Source organism: Lycorma delicatula, chromosome 2, assembly GCF_047948215.1.
Source record: "Lycorma delicatula isolate Av1 chromosome 2, ASM4794821v1, whole genome shotgun sequence".
In the NCBI taxonomy this organism is placed as follows: Eukaryota; Metazoa; Arthropoda; class Insecta; order Hemiptera; family Fulgoridae; genus Lycorma; species Lycorma delicatula.
In genome coordinates, this window is record NC_134456.1 from 49,112,645 (window position 1) to 49,126,775 (window position 14,131).

The 14,131-nt window shown below is 27.6% G+C and overlaps 1 protein-coding gene across 3 annotated transcripts in view; it reads right to left on the reverse strand.

Moving 5' to 3' along the window:
• Tbce (Tubulin-binding cofactor E) overlaps positions 1–14,131 on the reverse strand; it is a 109,374-nt gene that overhangs the window by 16,040 nt on the left and 79,203 nt on the right. For all 3 annotated transcript variants that reach the window (XM_075355245.1, XM_075355247.1, XM_075355246.1), the window contains 4 exons: positions 11,079–11,292; positions 10,456–10,650; positions 6,863–7,054; positions 3,902–4,061 (listed from right to left, as the gene is read on the reverse strand). In XM_075355245.1, coding sequence (XP_075211360.1) covers positions 3,902–4,061; positions 6,863–7,054; positions 10,456–10,650; positions 11,079–11,292 — 761 coding nt within the window. The remainder of the gene's footprint in view (positions 1–3,901; positions 4,062–6,862; positions 7,055–10,455; positions 10,651–11,078; positions 11,293–14,131) is intronic.

Genomic DNA, 14,131 nt, shown 5'->3' on the forward strand with positions numbered 1-14,131 from the left:
CATTGAGCACTAGTAGTTTTAGAAAAGGGAGAAAACAAAGTCAGTAACTTTTAAACTTAGTATAATTTGTTTATAATCTATATAAGTACAGCAAAGTGGGCTAAGTTAAAGCCAACAATTTTTAAATGTACATTTTTTCATAAGTTTTATGGTTAGAGCCCAAGAAAATTGAAAAACAAAAATTGTATGTAAATTGTATGTAAAACAGTTAATAAACTGTTTTCCTTTATTTAGTTTCCAAGAAAAGTATTTGAAATGCAGAGGTGTTTAACAAATATTTAAATACCATAAGATTTTGTCTGAAAAAATAAGTTGATACTGTGTATTGTATCGTAACTGAAATATTGTTGAACATGAACTTGTTATGTGAAAAGCTTAAAATTATTTAAGTCAATATTTATGCTCACATAATAGTGACTGAAATTTGACTAAGTGATCTTGATAACAAGTATGCACATTAGTTAACTAAATTTTGATCCATGATCTTTCAAATAACATAATTTTGTCAATTATTGTAGTAATACAGAAACGAAGCACCTAATTAACAAATAACATAATTATTATGTATTAATATGCTAATATACTATTATTAGCCCGATACATATATGTCAAATAATTAAAAAACATCAATAATAGAAAACACAAATGTAGTTGAATAAAAGAAAAACAAAACTAGCAATTGGGGAAAACTACATGGAGAAAAAGTTCTGGTCAGATGTAACAAGGATTAAAGTGTTATCTATTTAAAATTTGGGTTTGGATAATCAAATTAAATCCTGTACTGTTAATTAGAACTTAAAATAAAAAAAAAAAGGTTAAAGAATTGACCTGGGAAACATCATATTTTACCTCTTTAAACCCTAAATTTGGGCCACTGAAACAGACTATTCTGTTTCTGACCAGTTAAGTAAGACTTAAAACTACACTTAATTCATTTAAACAATTTCAAAAACCTCAGATAAAATAGGAACAACTGATATGGAATTGCAATTTCCAATGCACAATAATCTTATAACCAAATGCTGGAGTTTATCTTACTACAATGTACCCAGAAGAATAACATTAGAAAGAAAAATGTTAATCAAATTAGTCAATGGGACAGCAATCATATCGACAATATATTCCAGCAAATTATTACTTACACAGTAATAATTACTAACTGTGTTTTCCTTTCACCCAGTTAAATAAGCATCTCCATCAATCTGCGAGTCTTGCTTTACTTAATAATAACAGTTTAGGGAGTTTAAACACAGGCATAATTCTATCACTACAAAAAGTCAGCTTCATAGTCAAACCAGATTATTCAAAAATAAAACTCACTAACTTCACTTCATAAAATTCAGCGACATTTCTCTCAAAGTATAGCTTAGGCAGTTAAAATCCTTGTGCTATTATAACTGGTACAAACCAAACAATCTTATTAGCCTCAGAGAAGTTTTGCACATGAAAATCTTTTACTATACATACAGATTACAATTGAATTAAAACTTTATAGAAATAGATATTAATAAAAAATGGTAACAAATTTGGAAAAATTAAATATACATAAAAAAAATTTATGATAAATTTAAATATGTAGGCGAAATAATAACCTCAAACAGTTCAGGTAAGAAGGAGTCTGAAAGCAGAAAAATAGTTTTTGAGAGATTCAATTTTTTAATTAATATATATACAAGAAAAATCTATTCATAAATGCAAAATTGAGACATTATTATTGAAACCAGTGACCCTCTATGGCAAAGAAACCTCCAATATAACATACCTAAAATCATTTTTAAAAACTGAAAAAGAAAAACGAAAGAATGATACAAAATGAAATCAAATAGAGAAAAAAAGAAAAACTTTTAAGATTTAAAACCACAATTCGATAAAGAAAACTAAATTTTGTGGGACATCTGATTCAAACAGATTAAGATAGATTAATTCAAAAATTGTTTGATAAATTTTGGAAATATAAAACTCCACTCCCATATATAAAACAAGTAAAGGAGACTTGAATTCTAGAGGAGAGAGGGAAAATCAGAACAGAAGGAACTGAAATGATATTTGCGTAGAGGACCACGAGATAAGTGTGAATTTCAAAATTACCATTCCATTCCAAATCTGTAGTTTCTATTTTATTTGAGGTTTTTGAATCCGCTAAGGTTTTAAAAATAAAACTGCACCTAATTAGGTGCAGTTTTATTTTTAAGAAAATGGCTATTACTCTACGCCCAACAGTTTTGTTTCCAGGAAAGCCAAAAATGCAATTACAACTACTACAAATTTTTAGCGGATCAAATCATGGTTGCACAAACCCACAATGCATTGTAGAATTGCGCAAATAAACTAAAATATTAAAGGTAATGAATCTACACTGTTTCAACTTATACTTAATTGATCAAAAACAAAATAATTGGTTTCAATGGCCAAAATTTGTGGTTTAAAGAGGTAAAATATGATGTTTCCCAAGACAAAAATTACACAATATCCACTTAATTAAAACCTAAGTGACAAACTGTGTTAGCAAATAAGCTGGTAAACAGCCATAAAACAAACTGATTTGCAGCTGTTCTAAGCATTTAGACCATTGGAGCAGTAAAACAGTTCTGCATCCATTAATGAACGTTACTTTGATTCTAATCGGTTATACAGTTAATACTACAATAGGGAAAATCTAACAGGGAGCTACTAGTTAAAGTAGACTTCTTTGTGTAAACTTACTTCCTTTACCTTATTTTCTTACATTTTGTGGATATCTCAAGGTAGTCCTTTTCAACCGTCACTATACTCCCCTCTCTTAACTTCATATGTGGTGAGAAAGCTGCTCCTTTTTTAAAGGAATAGTTCAAAACTATGAGTGACTATGAAGATTTTACATTTTAAGGGTCCACAGATTTGAATATAGTTTTTGATTAATCTCTTGAATGTTTAAAGAGACTTTGTGCCACATTTTTGAATTTATAATAGTCTTTTAATGCACTTTTTTCTATCAACATTTTGAAGTTTTCTAAAATAATGCAACCTTTAATTCAATACATGAGAATATTCTCATTTTAATATTAAAATTTAATGCTTTAAGAAGACAATTTAATAAGTAGTACTGTTTAGCAGATGATATTATCATTTTTAATCATTATTTTACAGTATTTATCAGATTTTTATGAATCAAAATAATTACTGCACAGTAGAAATTTTTCACAAAATGTATTGTGCAAAGTAAATAAGAAATTAAAAATTAAAGCAATGTTACGATTTTTTCTAGGCAGCAGATTCTTTTTAATGAAATTGTGGTTAAATAAATTTCTTTAAATGATTAAGCTATTTTAATACACATTTTATTGATATGATACATTTTTAAAAATAACAGAAGTCATCAGCTTGGATATGAGCAGATAGTTCCAAGCAGACATCAATACTGTTCTGAAATTTAAATTCTGTAAGAGTAAATATTCTTTAAAAAAAATATTAAATTTTTTTTAACAGTGTATTACATAATTTTTCTATTCAACTTAATAAAATATTTAAAAGTAAAACACTGAATTTTAGTAAAAATAAAACAGGTTAAGGGTTGTTGAAATGGTCTTCAGAAAAATTTTCCATTTAATCACAATTATTATGATCCATCAGTCATAGTTTATATAAGAGTAAATGTGTTCAAAGCATAAATAATTCCACATATAAACGATATTGTTTTTAACATACAACAATTTTTCTTTTGAGAATGATGTAATACATAAAATTTAAGCATCATATTAATGGTGCTCGCTTAGAGCACGCGTAGAGGAAATGATTATCCAGATAAACTTAAGAATATTAACATTTAAATCACCACAATTTTTATTAAAATTTTCTCAAATAAATACATAATTATTAGAGTAAATCATATTATTACAAAATAAATGAAAGGCTTTATTATTACCTGAATATGTAGTATATTAGGCCACAGTTGAGCACATTGTAGAATATCACTCCAAGAATAATTCATACTACTCAGAACAATATATTTCAAAGACATAAAAGCGTCCAATTTATTTATTTCATTGACTTCATTATCAGCTGGGGCCCTTAATATATTCTCACTATAAAGATAAACATTAAAAAATTAATGATACTGGCTTCTAAAATCTTAACATTCTTTCAGTAATAAAAATATTCAGTAACTATTCTGTAAAACTGATACACCAGGCTTAGACTATAAAAAATTCAACAATTTGCACTAAAATCAAGTATATTCGCTCTTAATAAAATCACCCACTGGTTTTCTCTGAATTCAGAATAGATAGAATCGAACGTCACTTGATACGACTGGTATGAAAAACTTACATTTTGTTCCACCACCATTATTTTAAAAACACAACTGTATAATGTTAGCATGTATAATTGAATATTAGGCGGTTTACCTACCCGATTTAATTATTGTGACAAAGGCAAAGCCGCAATGTCAGTTTGAATAGCAGAAAACAAGTTGTATCTGTAGTTTTTCCAGCACATGAATTCACCTAAGTAACTACCTACATAGCTGGAAAAAGTGAATGGTGCTTTTAAAAAAAAAATCTCTGAAAAAGACTCGATGTGACAAGTTAGTGTCAATATAATAGAGGGAAAGAAATTTCCTGAATAGATAACTGTTTCACAAATGTAATACATATTAGCATTTCTGGTCCCACAATGTGCATGCAATTTATCTGAAATAAATAATTTTAGTACAAATTGAAACAATTCTTTCAGTAATTATTGGCATGAAAGTATCAGCCCGTTCTATTAGTAAATACAAAAAGTAAAAAAAAAACTTTTAACTTGTAACAAATCCTATCAGAATGTATTTGTTGACATGCAGCATGTCTTATATTGAATTTACAAGTGAAGAGCGTGATTCATCAACTTTTACTGTCATTCCTGAACCAACAATTTCACTTTGAAATATGTGAATATGTGAACTTCCTTCCCTAGGGCAATTACTCCAATTGATGACAGTAATTTTGTAATTTATTCAAAATATATTCTTATAGTCGATATTAAAATATCCTTAACATTATCATTTATGAGAAATTTATAATGTTAAGGGTACAACAGAATGTAACCAAAAAATAGATTTTATTGTTAGATAAAGTAAAATCAGTCAAACATAAGTCACAGCTACATTTCATCAGTGCTTCTCAATTCATAAAGTATGCCTTATAAACTGCAGTCAAAAAAAAAATTATTAACAAACATTCTTAACAAGCTAAAGATGACCCACATGTACTGATATCCATCTATATCAGGTAAAAATGATTTTGTTCTACAAGAATATTCTCATAACTCAGTTACATCATATAAAATCAAAACATGGGAAGTTTGCCCTATTCAGAAGCTTCATCAAAATAACAATGAGATTAGTGGTTAATTGCATTTAAATTACATCTTTAAACAAAATGTAATACTTAACAATAGTATTTATAAAGAAAAAATATATACTATCACAGCTGTTGATCAACTTAGATTAACATATTTATATGGCTTACATAAGTAAGAAGAAAGAGTTATATAGTTTGTTTATCATAAATAAGGACAACAGACTGAACAAGTTCATCAACTTTTTTATTAAGGCCGGATATCGCCTGGTTTATAGTTGACAACTGTTCAAAAACATAAAGATAAACAGTTGGCCTGTTAGAGATAGAAATGTTATTGCCAACATTGGCATTGTTTTGCCTGCAAGATAAGTCCGATTCTGTACAACATGATCGTGATTCATAAAATTTTATTTGTTTGTTTAAAGGTTCACTGCTACTTATTTCATCACCGTCATGAGTTTTTGTTTTTAAAAGTGTAGAAATAATAGCTTGATCTTTAGTTCTTGGTTTTTCATTTGGGTGAAAATCATTTACAAAACGATTTTTCAAGTTTATCATGTCTGCCGTGCCAGTCACAAAACGCACAGTTTACTACGTCTTGCTTAATTTTAAATGTCGACATAGTTAATTAATGTACAATTATGATATTTTATACTCACTACATTGTGTATATCACAACATTATTAGAAGTCACTTAACTACTTCGCTATTAAAAGAAAACAATACGCTTACATCTGGCCAACTAATAAAAAGAAACACTATTGCCTATCCAAAAACAACTAAACAAATAGTGCAGTAGAGAGGAGACGAGACGCACTCACACACTGGTGACCACAGTGCATCTTATCAGTAATGCATCCCTTGCCTGCCGCGATTTGAGTCTATGAGTCATCACTCAACAGGAATGACATTGTTACCACTGTTTTTAATATGCCTAATACTCAATAGGATGAATCTTTCTTTTCAAAACTTGATAAAAGAGCAATTATTTTAGTTAATAATTGTAAAAATGATGTGAATACAACATCGGTTGATATTTACGTCGTCATTTATATTTTTCATGACTGGTAAAAATTTTCATGAAATTTCCATGGACAGCCGAAATTTCCCCCGAACCACGTTAGCGCGTTCAGACATATTCTGCTCCCTTGTAAATGTGGAGAAATTATAAGCTGACAACTGTTCCAGAAAAAATAGAATCTCATAAAAATATGACAATAAATATAAAAATAGGTACGAATTAATTAAAAATTAACATACTGAATTTAAACACCAAGAATTGTGGTAAAATAGCTATCATTCTGATCTTAACCATTATATAAGAAATTTTTACTATTAACAAGGCTGAATTTAATTATTAATAAGTTCTTTTAACTCTTAACAGCACGTAAGTGATTGTAAAACACATAATATAAACAGAATGCATTCACTTTTTATTACATGGAAAATGTCTATTCAGTTAGATGTTTCAAATTTCTTAAAATTACTTAAAAGCAATAATAAGAATAAAATGAATGGTATTACTAATAGTATTAAATATTTACCTCAAATTCAATATAGTCAACGAGTTTAATTGCTTTGTAATTCCAGCGACCTCAAACCAGTCAGACAGTAAATTTTTTGATAAATCCATTTCTCTAATATTGGGACAAAGTTCTTTCAGTTCATTAGGATCTCCTCCTACAGAGCTTACAGCATAATCATGTAACCAAACTATTTCTAATGTTTCAAAGCAGCTGAAACAATGCAAAATTAAATATAAATAATAAATATAACAATATTGGTTTTCTATATATACTAAACACTTCATAAATATCAGATATGGATTCACTAGTTATAATACAATCCATAAAAATGGTCAGGTACAAGATCAGTAAACTATGTATTTTGTTATTGCTTTTTATTACCATCAATCTGCTTTTCTGTTAGGAAGTAATTTTAACTGTTTTTACTTTTATGCTAATTTTTCATCAGTGAGATTATTTTTTCAAATTGTTTACTATAAATAACAATAAAAATTGCAATGTTTTCAACACAGATTATCAGCTTCTTAGAACTACTGTAGAAAAACCATTTTCCTTAATTATTCAACTTTTTATTTAATGATGTTAATTATTATATTTTTTCTAAAAAAAAAAATTATAATGTATGAGGATACTGTAAAATCATTCAAATTCTAACACATTATATGCATAATAAATCTTCAGGAAAAATAATTTGTAAGTACTGGTAATTATTTGATTGTTTATATTAAAAAAGTTTAAAATGAACCATAAATTAAATAAAAAGTGTTCATATATAATGTGTGTGTGTATATAATACACACACACATATTATCTATGCCTAAAGGTGTAAATAATTCTAACAGATTATTGTCTAGGTAGAAGTTTAATTTACATAGTGATTTTTTTGGTTGAGAAGGGAGAAATCAGTCAGGAGATCAGTATGATGTTACTTTATATTTCTTTCTATTCAGTGTGAATTTTTTAACACCATCATATCTATTACATCCTATGTCCTCAATTATCTGTTTAGTACATTGAAATTTTTTATCATCTTAATTGTATCTTTGACATATTTTTCTATTAATTAAGTAAATTTGGACAATGTCCCACCAACTATGTTCAAATCTTTAAAAGCTCTGCTGGATATTATCTTATTTTTGAGAGATTCATCCTACAATATCAAAAATGGGTATCATTATATTTATCATACAGACTTCTTTAATTAGTTCTTTGTTGTGAACTGATGATATCATTGTGTTAAATCTTTGATGCTGCTGTTTTGTCATCCATAGATTCCACATTGAGCAATGTAATTAGTATTATTACACTTTCAGTGAGAAAAACAAATCTTAGAATAATCTTTTTGATACTACTATACAGAAGTTTTTTAAAAACAAATTTCATCAGAAAAATTCTGTTTTTCCTTATAGCTTTATATGTCAGACGACACACTAATCTACAGATTAGTAAATAAATTTAAATTGGGTTGTCAATATGTTACATTAATCTTTCCTCACACTTCTTACCTTTCAGAACTTATAATTAACTAGGAACAATAATGTTATTTTATTACATTCTGATCATGCAATTTTACTTCTGCATTCTACGGACTAGAGAGAAGCAAAGAAGAAAGTTTTATCAGAAATCAGAAAGTTTCATTATCATCCAAATTCTTTTGATCACAATATTATGTTATTTAAAAAAATGTAATTCTTAGGTACTTTTCTCAGCCACAACACTACTAGCATCATCTGTAATGTCATGCTGCCATTATCTGGTTGTCAATCAGACAGCTGCTTTCGCATCAGGATGAACTCCCTGCTTGTGCGTCTTTGAGGGCTGTTTTCTTTATGAAAACAACTCAATTTCTTTTTTATTACCTCTCATTTCTTTTTTTTTTTTTTTAAAGAAGATATCAACTTAAGTACTATGATGATGCTGATAATAAAACCAATTTTTTTTTAATTACTCAAATCGAAACTATGTTTTCACTTTATAAGTAACAATTTCATTTAAATGAAATTTATACTAATCAATGAGCTATATAAACCACAAAGAAGGGTAAGGTTTCATAAGCATAAGTATAAAACCCTCCCAAATACTATCATAAAATGCAAAACTGTTACATGATAAATGTAATTTGCTAAGTTATTCATTGTAACAAGACCGGTATAAAGGACCTGAGTAACGGATTCCTGCCAATTAAGAGGAAAGTAGTGGAAAATATAATAAGGGGAGAAATCCAGAAAGAGGCTAAAAGAAGCCCTTTTAGTAAAGCTAACAGTCTGTTTAACAATGGTTCTTTGTGATACTGCCTACTGACACATCTACCTACTGAATGTTGCTCTGTGAGAAGAGTTACTGAACCCATGTTTGAAATTTCATGGGAAAATGTGAGGGTGGACGATCACTCATGCTTCGAGTTGGGTCTGGTCCATATATATATTAATTTTTTTTATAATATATTAATTTTAAGAGGATAGGAGAATAAATACTTCGAAGAAGACCAGTTGAAATTAGTTCTGCAAGAGAGTGCTTCAACCAGTCTAAGGGAGACATTATGATGCGAGTCTGCGAAACTGCTATGATAGGAGTTATGTGAGTTTGAAATGAAAAGTATTCTGCGAGGTCAGTGAAGGAGTGAATTTAGTGAATTAAGTTTGATGTGATTAAGGTAACCTCACAAGTAATTCCGGAGTAGACAGCACCATGTACATGAGAACAAGAAATGGTCGGTGAGTTACTGCTAGACTATAAGTGAAAGAGATAATGTACTACATTTTATTCAGAAACTGTTGTTAGATTTGTGAATAGCAAAGGTATTTGTTGTGAAAGTACTTTATAGTTGTCTTATCTATTATACTATTGTTAATACAAGACTAGTGGTTAAAAGTGTAAAGATCTTTTATCAATGGGACTGAATTCTGATTTTCATTATTTATCTACCTGTGAATAAATCCTGATGATTACTTTAAATTCTGTTCTGTATTTAATCAATGTTTATTATTATTGTGGCTGTGATTACTATGATTATTATTGACACTTATTATTATTATTATTATTATTATTAGTGTTGCCATTTTCATTACTGTTATTATTTTGATTACTGTGAGTTGTTTATTATTGTCGCTTATTATTGATTTGTCTTATTTTACATATAATTTAAAACTAATAAATTGTAATTATATAAACATTTTCAATTGTCAATCTCTCAATATCCTGACTGAGGCGCAAACCCATGATAATATTGACATGATACTAGTAAACAAGAAATGAAAAGTATTACAGCATGAAGTTAGGATAAATAGATAAATAGCAGAATCAAAATTATGAGCCAGTTCCCATGAATGGTAATGACAAACAACATTGAGAGAGCAGTTTCCTTTTGAATATGTGATTATGAATACTATGTATTTTTATGACTGACCACAAACATTAATAAAATTCAAAGAAAAAATAATTTTAAATGAAAAACCTGTTGAAAAATACTTAATTAAATCTTTAGTTTAATACTTTCCATAACTTCACATTTGTTTTACTTAAATATTAGTTTTTTTATAAAACAAATTTTTGCAAAAAGTAATTTTCATATATAAAAATTACACAATATAAATATGTTAAACTGAATGTACCTTAATTTTTTATTAACAGCATCAAATCCAACCATTTCGAGAAATGGAGCGTTCAGTGCTTTTTTAACTTGAAGTAACGTATCTTCTAAGTCATCAGCTACGACATTATCACCATATCTAAGTTTAATCGCTTCAACACAACTTCTGCCAACATCTATCTTCTCTTTTCTGACAAATGAACCTGATGTCGGGTGTCTGAAACAATTTTAAGTAAATTAAAATTGGATAAAACCAGAACTATCACTGAGGCAAAAATTCACAGATGAACTACAATGACTTCTCTGATTGATTCTTATATAAACATACTTTTACATGATTTAAAGAATTTAAACGTGAACAACAAACAGCATTTTATGAAGTAATTTCTGGTTTTACGAGATTACAATATTTTCAAATTCACCTAATTTCATTAATATGAATGCACAAACAATATTCAAAAAGACCGGCAGATAAAACTATTTTCTACTTTAAAGGAGGCAGTAATCCAAGGATAAATGGAGATGGAGAGAAATAAAATAGGTTTAAGGAGTATTTTGTGTAACAAAGCTTCTGTGAGTGAAATTAATCAAATTAGCAAAACATTATGTTAAAAAAAAAGAAAAGTTATAGAAAAAAATTATTACCGGCTAGTGAAGTAACGAACACCTTTATAGACTCCATCATGTTTACCCCGAGATGGGTCATCCCAGTCGATTCCAATCCATGTTCCCTCATTCGGTGGTACCAGGCCAACATAACATATAGTACCTCTCTGACCATCAGCAACCATAACCCTTTGTCCGATCTTAATATTGTCTCCATCTCCAGAAACAAGTTCTACCATTTTATTAACAATACCTAAAACAATGATAAAAATTAACATTATAAATAATAGAATCAATTAAAATATTAATACTAAAAAAAATGCTATATTAACTAATTCAAAGTATAATTCCAAAATTTTCAGCAATTAATTACTAAATTATCTTACTGTAATACTACATTAGGAGTATAATATTCTACTCAGCAATTCCCAAGCTTATTTATTTATTTATCCTTCAGCAGCACAATTCCATCAACTTTGCTGATATTAGCAAAAATGGATATGATTTATACATTTGCAGTTACCTGAAATTTACCTGATCAAACTAAAAGTAAATGATTGATGGAATTAAAAGCAATGGAATAAGCTGAATATCAGTATAGATTATTGCAAAATTTGAACCCATTTTTTGATATTAGTAAATTTTTTTTACATATTCCAAATGTCTTGTACATATAAGCTGAAGGAATCTGAAACAATGATCCAAATGGGTGATATTAAAAAAAAACTATGAAAAAACATTCTAGTCTTGAATTACCTGTATTACAATTTGTTATATTTCAAATAAATTAAACATTTATTACATAATAAAAATGGTGTCTTAACCATACCACTAATATTAGATTACAGGGGTAGTCAACCCAAACTTTGACTAAAAAAATAAAATAAATAAACTTTTTTCGTTTATTTATTCTTTAAAATCTGTTTTTTAATGTGATATAATTATTTTTTCTATATTTTAACTCTAGATATTAAAAAAGAGAATACATAGAGAATATATAGGTCGTTGCTAGATGAAATTCCTTCTTTTTAAACAAAAAATTTGTTTCTCGTGTTTCAATACTGATAAATAGTACATGTAGGATTCATTCGTATATTGTCTTCTAGACCAATTTCTTTTCCACCTGATGCAGCACTACACTTTGAGTAGTATAGTTAATTGTTTGTCCTGGGCACTGTTGTTTACTGTGTAATATTTTGACAAATAGTTTTAGATTTTTTGATTTGAGATGTAAATTATTTATACTGTATCATTAATTACCGTTTTTTACTTCATTTTGTGTAGTTATTTGGATTAAATAAGGTGCTGTTTTTAAAACATTGTTCAGATGTCATGGTAGTGTGTAGGTTACGTGTATTTGGTTATAGGTACAGACAATTACTCTTCTTTCTTTTCGTTATATTTGTTATAATTTTTATTTGATTAGTTTATTAGTATATAAAGTAAATTATAATATGGATCCGACAAAACAATGTACTTTACAAAAACAAAATGTAAGAGAATGAAAATTAAAAATTCAACTTATGAACGAAGAACGTTTGTCAAAAATCTAATTGCCCAGGTAGAAATTCAAGATAATGAACTGAAAACTGGCCCTTCTCTCATGTAAGTACAATTCTCAAAAATTCCTGATTCTCAAAAATCAGAACTTTTAGAAATTCACAATGACCAGACTAGAATTTATCAATTAATTGTGTTAAAAATGTTTTTTACATTTTCAGATAACTTTTTTCTAGGATTTTAAAACATTAGAAATGCTATATAAGTAAATTTTTATGCATGATGTGTACTGAGGTTATCTTAAAATAATTTAAATAAAATATGTCACATTTATTAATTTTTTGCAAAAATGTTTTTTTCTGATGGTAATAACTGTCTCTACACATCACACAGCAAAACTTTCTGTTTATTTGGTTAAAGGATTAGGTTTCTAGGATTTATCTTATCTGATGATAAAGCATTTCTCATAAATGATGATTATTTACCCCATCCTCAATTTTAGGGGTTGTAAATCAAATATGGATATGAATTACGTAGCATAACTTCTATTTATATACTAGTTCATTTTCAGACCAGAATAGCAAAAGAATTTAAAAAAAGAAAAAACAAAATTGGGCTGACTAAACCTTTACACAATTTATTAAAACACAAATATTTTTAAAAAACTTGTAATTTTTAAAAATGTACACCAGTATAATCATTTCAAATTAAATCTATTTTAAGTTCAAAATATCTGACAGCTACTTATGCAAATTCCAAGAAAGGGTTATACTCAAATACCATTTAAAATCTAAAGCCAGTTGGCCATCTTGATTGTTAAACTTCCTGTTACACTTGATGTCCTAAAGTGTTTTGTAAACACTTGTATTATCGAGCCATTATTTTTTTTATAATAATTATTTCTTCTTTTTTGGCAGTGTATACTGATGATGACTGTTAACAAAGTTTTAATGGTAATTTAAAATTTTTATGAACGGTTCTCAAGTGCAATTTTTGTCTTCAATTTACCTTAATAACTGTTAAGTATAACTTGTCATTTACATTTTGTAACTACTTAAGCGGTTCAAAGTGTAGAAATTCAAAGAGAAATTTTCAGAAACAAAAGTACATTAAGTCATAAAATGACCCGAGTAGAAATATGAAAGTACTGTTGAATAATGTAAAAAAAGATGAGATAGTATGAATACTGGTTTTCTTGAATTTAAATATTAATATACTTTTATTATTCATAAAATACTGAATAAATATTAATATTTTTAATACTTATAAAAACATTCAAACTGTTATCTGTAATCTTAAAAATGTAGATTTAAACAAACATACATTTATTTAAAAATATTAAAACAAAAAGACAAATAGTGCTGTAAAAATTAAAAGGATAAACAAAAAAAAAAAAAATTAGAGAAACTTCTTAATCTTGTATGCGGAACTACTTCAGTTTTTTTTCACTAAAAAAAAAAAAAAATGACAGGTATAATAATACAATGCAGTATTTTTAATAGAAAGTAAGATTTGAATATGTCCCCCCCTGGTCGCCATAAAATGATTTGAACACATTTTAGAAACAGTTTACTTTTTTCTGTATATAATTT